Here is an 11,165-nt window from a genome sequence, read left to right as displayed (position 1 = left end):
CCTGCACACATGCATGGGCCTAGGGCGGCCACCAAGCTTAGAGAAGTTGGCTGGCACCTATGGAAGTGGTTGAACATGCTGGCTCTGCTACCCAAATGGCATCGAATTTTCCCAAGAGCCAAGAGAATTCCCACCGCTGATTTGAGAAGTTCCCTGAGCGTTCCTAGGTGATTCAAGGCAGCATTCAAAAATTTCACGTTAAATATACATATGTGATACCAAGTTGCATGTAAGTCTCCCTAGGTCATGGACACTGTTCCTGGAAAAATGTCCTCAGGAAAAAACAGAAATTACAACGCCCCTTTTTAACAACTTTAAATAGCAGGTAGATTTTTTTTTTTTTTCTGAAACTCTTCCAGAACATACTGTCTACAGATATTCCATATCAAGCTGAATGTCAGCAACCCATCTGCTTTTTTGATTTCTTTCTTCTAGCAAACTCAAAGCATTATGCGAAATAACTCCTAAATTAACTCCTAGGATAACTTTTATGTCTTGTTTCAGCCCAGAGCAAATATGGTGCCATTCTGAACTCCAGGAAACAGTCCATTAGGCATGAAACAACTGATCATTGCTTATACCATTAACATTTAGCACCAAAATCCTGACAATGAGAAGAAATGAAAACTACAGAATGCTATTAACTAGCACATGGATGTCCAGCTATTTACCATCTGATCTGCTTTAGAGCACTCTAGAACTACAAGACCCACAGTAAAAGATAGTCTTCTCTTCTACAATTATACTTCCTATTTTCCATTTCTTGTGCTCTATATGAATATACATCTTTTTTCAATCCTTCTCATTACTGTTTTATTTCACTTCACTACTATTAACATATTTTGCCAGAGACCTTGGGGTGCAATAGCCTTATATACTACCAGTTTGGTATTCCTCTATATTAGCTGTCATACTAAAATTATTGTGCCTCCTGCACAGAGGTACTGAATATAAGCAATTGATACTGGCATATTTCTTCACAGTTCAATAACTCCGGTCAGAAAATTGGCTTTCTACCAAGTTAAAATTAATCATCATTGTTACAAAAGTCAGAGTGGTGTCTAGTGCCCAAGCAGAAACTACTATATATTTTGCTTATGTTATAAAACTGCCTAGTTTTTTTCTGTCACCGATGTTAGGTTTAGAAATCAAATGGGAACCTGTCGTCACAAAAAAATGGGAACTAAAGGCATATTCCTATAACGTGATATATACAGAAATATTTCTGATCCCAGATGAGCCAATCTATGCTGATTAAACTGAAAAGCCTACATGATCTTGATAGAAATATCCAGAAGGAAGGAGTATTTTCACAATGGTCTTAGCTGTGGAAAATGCTAATTCCAGCTTCAATTTCCGATTTTGTGAAAGCTAGCTAGTGAGTTTGGACCAACATTACTACAGAATGTAAATCTTGAGGGTAGTTACTCTCCCCACATCATAAGAGGTAGGGAGATTCGATTGTGTCCAGATGATGAGCAGAAACCCTGGAAGACTTCCCCAAATTCACAAAGGTACTTAAGGATCAAGCGTATTTTTTGTTTCAGGTGAAGGGTCACAAAGATGATGAAGTAACTGGAATATCTGACATACAAGAAGAGGTTGAGAGACCTGGGTCTGTCAGCCTGGGAAAGAGAAGGCTCTGGGGGGTCTTATCAATGTGTATAAATACCTGACGGCAGATATTAAGAAGGAGCCAGACTCTTCTCAGTAGTGTCCAGTGAAAGGACAAGAGGCAATGGGCACAAATTTAAACAAACGAAATTCCATTTATATGTAAGAAACTTCTTAGAGGGAGAGTGAATGAGCACTGGCACAGGTTGCCCTGAGAGGTTGTGGAGTCTCCATCACTGGAGACTCTCAAAACCCAGCTTGGAGCAGGGGGGCTGGCACAGCCAATCTGCAGAGGTGCCTTCCAGCCTCAGCCACTCTGGGATTCTGCCTGAAGCATTTGGCTCTCAAAAGTGTGTTGCACCACTTCAGAAATAGGTTTCAAAACAAACATTCTACCAGCATTTTCAGTCTTTGCTTATCAGACTGTAAGTAACTCCAAGTTTATGGGTCTAAATATTAAGCATTTTTATCCAAACTCTGGATCATTACACCTCTCAATTATTGAGATGAAAGGAGCATTTTATGGGAAAGCACTCTGTTTTAATATGTTGGTCAATTTGCCCACTTAATAGTTTAGCAACAGAGATCTATTTTCCTTTTATGTTTGCAGCCACTATAATACAACAGTAATTAGCAGAAAGTAGTCCCTGATCAGCTCAGTGGGGTACGTGATAAAAAGAAATTACTCCAAACAAGTACATAACAATGAAACCTTTGCAAACAAAATTCAAATAGACAGAGGTTAAACTTTGGATCTATTAATTTCTTTAAAAATCTTAATTCTTTACAGGGGAAACTATTTACTACTCCACCTAGGCCTGTTAAAATTACTTGTAAGCAAAACACCTAGGGTAAGTATTGTCACAAAGCTTTCATGGTTTAAAGGTTACCTGCAGCAGGTGATTAAATTGCAATGAGCTGAGTGAGGAGCTCTTTAAATCATTTCAGTTTCTGTTTGATTTTCCCGTGTGACAGTATAATCTGTCTTTTCATGGCTGGTACACAATAGTCTTCAGCCAAAACTCCTGGGGCCATGATCTCTGCTATCAGAGGGAAAGGGAAGCATAACTCTCTGTCACAGTATTAATTACAGGTCTGCAGCTAGGTAACAAGATTGGGTGAGTTTAGTTAGGCTGTACTTCAGGTCCACATTAAAGCAGCACTATCTGGTCTTCCCATATTCCACCCTGGATTACAACTGCCTGAAAAAATATTATTTCTGGAAAGAAATACACTGGATTATTTCCTCCAAATTCACAACCCTGCTGCTAGCTCTCTCCTGGAGGCTGAATTCTTTAAATCAATTCCTTTTTGCGAATAATTTGCAGAGACTAATGTTGAATTTCATATTCTGCCTTTTATATTGCATGCAAACCAGACCCTCATTCATTGTACTGCTACTATTAATTATCACAAGCTAAGAGGTTTGTAAGTTTTTTTCCCGACAGCAAATTCCCATGCTCTCTCTAGTCTGTATGCTTTTACATTTTCCCTTTGGTGATACATTATTTTACTTTCAGGTTTATTATTCATTAATCTATTTTGGACTACATTGTTCTGCATGAGCTCAGCTTCTGAAAGAGTCTTAATCATTCTCTGACTGCATTTTTCTCATAATTCTCTTTAACTTGCTATTCAATAAAGACAGCAAATGCAAAAATTATGCTGTTCCACATCAGCATTCAGACCATTTGTATAAATAATGAGGTTTGAGGGTACTGCTAAGCCTCGTGATAGCCCATTAGTAATCCCCTTCCAGCATGAAATTTACTTATAGCATAGCTACTTTATGTGTCCTTTATTTTAAATCCATTGGGTTACTTTGCCTCCACTTAACACGGGTCAAAACTAAGACTGACATTTTCAAAAAGAAAATTGGTGGAAAGTCTTTAAATAAACTAACCCACCGATAAAGATGTGACTCCACTCACATCTGCACTATCAATTGAGGCACTACTTGGAGAAGATGCTGACTGCTGCCAAAAGGAACAGCCAAAGCCCTTTATTTGTTCTTTGCAAGAGACATCCTAAACCACCATCAGTATGTCAGCTTTAGGTGTAATTTCGTTTTCCTGTTCTCTTTCTTCCACTTTCTCATCCTCAGTGCAAACCCCAGATTTATTTCTGGCATATGCTTTTTTTTTCCACTAAAAGGTTCCTTGTTCTTCCAAGTTTGGCCAGTTCCTTTTTTCCATTTTGGCAGAACAACCTGGGGTTTCAAGAGTCTTTTTCCTTTCTGTGTAATTACTTTTTAAATCCTCGATACCATATTTGGCTATCTACCCTTGCTCTTCTTGTCCAAAATTTTAGAACAGAACAGGTATCAACTACTAATCCTGTCCCTGTGCCACATGGAAGATGTATAGGCCATGCTGTATGCATCCTTCACTGTTACTGCTTCACACCACGGCTAATGAGGTAGCACAACATATCAAAATGAATAAAGTTGAAAAGAAAATGAACCACTGTCAGAAATCTTATGAACTGCTATATTATTGTAACAAAGGGGAGCTCAGTCATTAGCCTTGTTACCATCACGCAGTAAGTCATCAAGTCGTGACTAACTTGTCAAGTCCTAACTTGGTAGCCAGCCTTCCGTTTGCATAAATGTTTCCAAGCAATTTCTGTGCCACAAGCATATGAAAAAAATCTATTCTAATGGAGTAAAACCACAGAATGATCTATGTCTCCTCTTCTAGTCAAGAACAAAAACTTGTTTACCACACAAAGAATAGGTCTTTTATTTATTCTTATTAAAATGTAAAAGAAGTTGCCTATTCTACAAGAATTACTGATGTAAATGTTAGGGTGAATAAAGTTCTCATGTATCAAATGAGCAATCCTCAAAGCTGAGAAAAGACCGCAGTACACACCAAGGGTAGCAGTATAGAAAATCATCATCACAAAATTTTTCTGAACATGCACAGCAGATTAGACACTTGCAAAGCACAAAGTTGCATTAGTCCCACCAAAGCCAAACGAATTTGTGAGTGCTATGCGCCGTTTTTCAGTCTTCCACTCCTGAGCTGTTAATGGAACGTAATTGAGATCAAACTCTGCCTCTGTTTTCTCTAAGTTTAGGGTAGGCGGCAAAATTCCATGGAAACAGGACAGTGCAGTAAATGCTGCTTCAACAGCTCCGGCAGCCCCCAAGAGATGTCCCGTTGCTCCTTTTGTTGAGGAAACTGCAATATTACGTGAGTGATCTTTAAAAAGTCTCTTGATTGCTTGATTCTCAGCAGCATCTCCTAGAGGTGTAGAAGTAGCGTGTGCGTTGACATATGTTATATCTTCAGGTTGGATCCCTGAATCCTTTATTGCTGCAGACATACACCTAAGGAAAAAAAGACAATAGAATGCTGAATTTCCCATTATATTTTTGTCACTAACACACATGTACAAACCAAAACCAACCATACAGGTTGGTTTAAAATGTTCATCAAATGCGAAAATCTGCATGACACATCTTACCAGAGATGTGAATGCCTAGAGTGGAATCATTTAACTAAACACACTGGCATCTACATTTCACCACCCTAGAAAGACCGTGGTGAGGTCCATTATAAAATCAGAATTGCTGCTAAGAATTTACTCATTAAATTCCACAGTTAAAAAAAAATACAAGAAGAAAGAAAGAAGATATAACAAACAATATCTACAGACCACATTAATACACTAGAGACCCTTTTTAATGCAAAATTTGAAAACATTTGAGAGAGAAATAACTACCTGAAATTATTACAAAAATTTAGTTCCCTCTACCAAAGTTTCTCCAGCGTAGCGACGCATTAATGAAAGGTTCAGTACAATGGTCCAAGAAATCCTCTTCACATTGTGAGAAGAAGATTCCCTTGGTTTTACACTTTATTTCCCCTCATATTTATGGTATTAGGGAATTAGGAAAAAAAAATATTCTATCAAACAAAAATACTGGGAAATGAAAGAAAAATTCTGCAGTCATCCTCCTCATGAGCTTCTTCATCATGTTTCCCAGAGGCTAGAAGATGTCAAGGAGATAGCACAAACTCCTATACATAAAATGAAATTTACTGAAAGTCACTCTCTCCTGTCCTGACACCGTATGTTCCATTCTGCCTCCTAATGACCTGTGGACTGTGACTGCCTCTATAACACATGGGGGTTTTATGAAAACCAAAGAAGGATCAAAACAGCTCCGTACCGTGATTTTCGCACAGATTTCCCAAGAAAGAAGGGGATGAATCACACTTCTTTCCTTGCACACACAGCTTAAGGTAGTATCTCTGAGCGAAGGGTCGCTAACTATTGGAAATTTATGAAAAAAAAGTAAAATAGAAGGAAACTTAAAAAAAAAAAAAAAAGATACACAGGCTGCTGGACAAATTTAAATGTCTCCAGTACGGCCTTCCACACTCAGAAGCACCCAGCTTAGATTAGGTTGCAGGCCACTGATGCTCACTGTCACTAGACAGTGAGCCAACAGTCAGGCAAAAAAGATTACTGATCAACCATGAGGGAAACAGATACATTAATTTAGTTCAATATGTCAGCTGCAAGGAAAGTATTTGCTTAAGGAGATAACGGATTAACTGTCTAGAACACACTTTATATCCACACTTCTGAGTCTTTAGCCTCTGCTTTCCTGCAGGTTTATTCCAACATATGTATTGGTGTCCAACTGTAGTAGTTATTAGAAAATGACAAAAATACATTCCCCTGAAATTTTGTGACGTGGCAAATAAAATTCCTACAGAAGAGAGGCATATACATTTCAGATTTAATCCATATACCACAGCAATAACAAAATATTGGTTTGAAGACTGTATTAAAATGTTTTACCTCATCTCAAGGGTGGAAAGGTTCAACATTTTGGAGATACCAAGATTAACTTTCAACTATTTCCCACTGTGAATTTAATTTATATGCTACTGCAATCATAAAATACATAAAAATTGTTACAATATATTGCCACATCATCTCAAGGGTAAACAAGTCTGAAAATCTGAGATAAGACACTCCTGATTACTCAGCTCACACCTAAGTCTGCAGAACAATTAAATATGAATCAAAAAGCATAGCGGGGAACCTGGAATATTACAGTTCTGGAAAAATCTGTTAACCCAATCAAGATGCAAACACAGCTCTACAATACCATGCAGAAGTTTGACCTATTTGTGCGGTGATATATTGAACTTTGTTCTTACATATTCACATACATTCAGAATAATGCAACTAAATCTTTACTAAAGATTCTAGCATCAGCAATAGCATTCATCCTACACAAAGCAGACAAACAAGTACATACACACACGTGTAATTTAAGTGACAATTTAATTTGATCAGTGATAAAGACTAGATGAATATCATCTACTAGTCAACTGTTTTTGATGAGATTAACAATGATGATGCTTTACCATCTCACTAAACAGTACTGAAGTGTATTTCTGCTATGGCCCTCCACCAACACTCTTAGCTGCATCAGAATGTGTATTTAAACATGACTGTAGCACTGGTACATAATCTAAATACCTTCCCCAACATGTGCTGAAGTCCTTTCTAATTAAGAATAGCCACAATACCCATTACATGTACAGTAATTATTCTAACAGCCTAGATCCTCCAAGTGCTCTACAGCTTTCACTGTCTGGGATTTCTTCAGGAACAGTATTCCCCTTTCAGACCACAACAAAAGACATGACCCGCTTTTGCAGCAGGGTCTCTCTTCTCTACGGTTAAAGAATGAAGGAGAACCTGAAAAGGTTCTATCATACCACAAAAGTCTTAAAAAGAGGTTTCTATTGAGACTTACTTGTATGAACAGCTGTAGGCACCAAACGCAAAATATTTTCACATAGAGAAACTTCTTGTAACTCTATGCAAAAAGGCTGTTTCTAGCAAGAAGCGGCATTCACCTTGTTAGTAAAAAAATAGAAAATTGGGGCAAAACCTTACCAGAAGCTTTTTCATTTTTCAGATTAAGTTTTCAGGCTTTTGGAATATTAATTCAAGATTGAACAGCATTTCTCCAGGAAAAGCATACAGTAACAGAAACAAATGTCCCCACTATAATTAACATATGAAGTAGCCATCATAATCAACATATAGTTCTTACCTGAATGCACCGTCTCCCTCTGGATTAGGTGCTGTTATGTGGCAAGCATCACCAGACAGTCCATAACCTAAAACTTCTGCATAGATCCTAGCACCTCTTTGTACAGCGTGTTCATGCTCTTCCAAGACCAGCACAGCAGCACCCTCTCCCATAACAAACCCTTCTCTCTGTGAATCAAACGGTCGACATGCCATCTTAGGCCTTGAGTTAAAACTCGTGCTGAGGGCCCGAGCTCTTGCAAATCCAGCCAAGGACAAAGGACTAATGCAAGCCTCAGTGCCTCCAGCCAACATGACATCAGCATCACCAGAGGCAATAAATCTGAAGGAGTCTCCAACAGCGTGTGCACCTGTGGTGCAAGCAGTTGACACAGCATGATTCGGACCTTTCAGTTGGTATTTAATGCTGATCTGGCCTGCTGCCATATTGACTAAAATCTTTGGGACAAAGAACGGGCTGACCTTGTTATAACCCTTTGTTTTAAATAAAGCAGCTGTATCAGAAATCTCTTCCAGTGGAACCATTCCCATCCCAACTGCCACACCGGCACGTAAGTGGTCCTGTTCAGACTGGGGAGACCAGCCGGAGTCCTTCATTGCCAGCTCTGCTGCACCGATGGCCATCACCGTGGCAGAACTCATGGATTTGACCTCTGACTTTGACACAAAGCTTTCTTCACTGAACTGACCCTCCTCGTTTCCCCTTGGCACACAAGCAGCCACTTTACATGGGACGCCTGCATATTCTTCCCCGTCTAGCGATGCAATCCCACTGTCTCCTTGGAGAAGTCGCTTCCACACAAACTGAGTCCCCACACCAAGAGGGGACACTAAGCCAATACCTGTAACAACTACTTTCCTTCGACATGCAGGCAATGACTTGCTGAAAGCTCTTCTGTGGTTTTGTAAAAGCACATTTAAATTCAGACTCTGGAGATGAAGATTTGCAATCTTTAATAGATCCCACGAGCACTGGGAGAACATGGTGGGAATCAATCACTTCAAGCACATTCCTGTAGCTGTGGGGAAAAAAAAAAGTTATAAACACAACAGTAAAGCAGCCAATGTGAAAAACATTGAGTATGCTAAATTAGTAACCTGCTTTTTACAAGAAAGCCTATTTTCAACCCTGCAGAAAGGCATGTAGTTTCCACGTCTGTAGTCAGGAACAGTATGTGTATGGCAGACAGGGCACAGAAACACATTCACTTTGTGAATGCCTCTAGTGGGCTCTTCTAGCTTAAGCTGCTAATGAATATGACTTTGCACCACTGTGGACTGTGAGGCACTGTGGTTTTGCTGCAAAACTTCCTCTGGGGCTTTAACCACCAACTGGCAAGAAGTATCAACAATGAGCATTAACAGCTTTGTTCTTCTGAGGGAGACCTCAAAGTGTATGTCCTACCACCAGCATGTTAAGGATGTCATCATCTCAACCTTTACGTCAGGCAGAATGGTCTAGAAAAGTCTGTAACAGGAGTCAAGAAACTCTCCCTACTTCTGCCACCAAGACAATTACATATCTCAGACAAGACTCACCCTTCTATCTCCATCTACCCTTTATCAGCCTTGGGGTATTTAGACCATCCGGGGACAAGCACCTCAAGTGTGTTTGAGCGAGATGTACCACAACACCGCCTCCCCTTGAAGGTAATACTGCCAGACCCCATGAATCACGAGGTGTCTCAGGTGACAGCGTAAGGCCATTGCTGAGCACAAGTACTTCAGGCGGGACAAGAGGGCCGTGCTAAGCAGTAACACTGCAGCACTGCACCATCGCCCCTCTCTCTCACTTCGCCTTGGCCATCGCCAGGTCAGGAGCAGGTCTGATGGCATGCATCTGGCACGCCGGAACAGGGCAGCGGCTGCGGCATGGCTCTGCCAACACCTACGATACAGGCTGCAACAGGTCACCTGCTTTTTGCCTCACAAGAAGGGAATGTGGCATCGCCAGGCCTTGGGTAAAATACAGAGCCATATGGGTACTGTGTGTGGCCAACGGTCTAACACACCCTTGCCAAAACACACATACCTGCTTGTTCCTGTGGCAGCACAAGTACACAGCAGCGTTATTAAAAAACAAAAAGCAAAAAATAGCTCTAACTAATGCAAATGGTCTTTTTTAAAAGAGGGTGCTGTAAATCCTCCTTGGGACTGGCACTATTTAACATCTTTGTCAGCAACAGAAGTGGGACTGAGTGCACCCTCAGCAAGTTTGCTGACAACACCAAGCTGCATGGTGCAGTCAACATGCTGGAGGGAAGGGATGCCATCCAGAGGGACCTGGACAGGCTGGAGAGGTGGGCCACTGCCAACCTCATGGAGTTCAACAAGGCCAAGTGCAAGGTCCGGCACCTGGGTTGGGGCAATCCCAAGCACAAGGACAAGCTGGGTGGAGAATGGATTGAGAGCAGCCCTGAGGAGAAGGACTTGGGGGTACTGGTGGATGAAAAGCTGCACATGAGCCGGCAGTGTGCGCTGGCAGCCCAGAACGCCAACCGTATCCTGGGCTGTATCCAGAGAAGTGTGGACAGCAGGTCGAGGGAGGGGCTTCTGCCCCTCTATTCTGCTCTCATAAGACCCCACCTGGAGTGCTGCGTCCAGCTGTGGAGCCCTCAACATAAGAAGGATATGGACCTATTGGAACAAGTCCAGAGGAGGCCACAAAGATGCTCAGAGGGCTGAAGCACCTCTCCTATGACGAAAGGCTGAGAGAGTTGGGCTTGTTCAGCCTGGAGAAGAGAAGGCTCTGAGGAGACCTCATTGCAGCTTTCCAGTATCTGAAGGGGCTACAAGGAAGCTAAAGGAGGGGGACTTCTTACAAGAGCCTGTACTGACAGGACAAGAGATATTGACTGTAAACTGAACAGTGGGGAGATTTAGATTGGGTATCAGGAAGAAGTTCTTCACGGAGAGGGTGGTGAGGCACTGGCACAGGTTGCCCAGAGAAGCTGTGGATGCCCCATCCCTGGAACAAGGCCAGTCTGGATGAGGCTTTGAGCAACCTGGTCTAGTGGAAGGTGGCCCTGCCCATGGCAGGGGGGTTGGGACTAGATGGTCTTTAAGGCCCTTCCAACCCAAACCATTCTAGGATTCTATGAAATCCTGATGCAAAATGGCCATTGTGTTTTGAGCCAGTTTGCCTTCATTTTATAAAGAGAGTGAAGAGTTAATTGCAGAACTCTTTTTAAAGCAGTGCGTGCCTCACAGCACATGCAGCTTTAACAACATGCCCGGTAACCAGTGTACGACCACTGGCGGGCCCAGGCTGACCCAAGCCCTGCTGCGTTCCCTACTGCGCATGCCAGAGAAAAACAAGACGGGGGGTCGTTTCCCCCCCGGGAACAAGAGCTATGGGATGTCACCGGGTGTTTAAAGGACATTAGCTAATGTTAATGCTTAAACTAGGAGCCAAAACCTCAGCGAAGCCCCTTGGCTCCGCGGCACCCCCTGCTCCACCC

The 11,165-nt window shown here is 41.6% G+C and overlaps 1 protein-coding gene across 1 annotated transcript; it reads right to left on the bottom strand.

Moving 5' to 3' along the window:
• Positions 1-4,485: 4,485 nt before the first annotated feature.
• Positions 4,486-8,688, bottom strand: OXSM (3-oxoacyl-ACP synthase, mitochondrial). The gene is made up of 2 exons (XM_010158642.1): positions 7,706-8,688; positions 4,486-4,948 (listed from the first exon to the last, which is right to left on the bottom strand). Exons 1-2 carry the CDS (start codon positions 8,686-8,688, stop codon positions 4,546-4,548), a joined length of 1,386 nt encoding a protein of 461 aa, XP_010156944.1. The 3' UTR covers positions 4,486-4,545.
• Positions 8,689-11,165: the final 2,477 nt, after the last annotated feature.

Source organism: Eurypyga helias, unplaced genomic scaffold (genome assembly GCF_000690775.1).
Source record: "Eurypyga helias isolate BGI_N326 unplaced genomic scaffold, ASM69077v1 scaffold44669, whole genome shotgun sequence".
NCBI lineage: Eukaryota > Metazoa > Chordata > Aves > Eurypygiformes > Eurypygidae > Eurypyga > Eurypyga helias.
The sequence above is the reverse complement of the archived record's forward strand: the minus strand, read 5'-3'. Positions and strand labels throughout refer to the sequence as shown.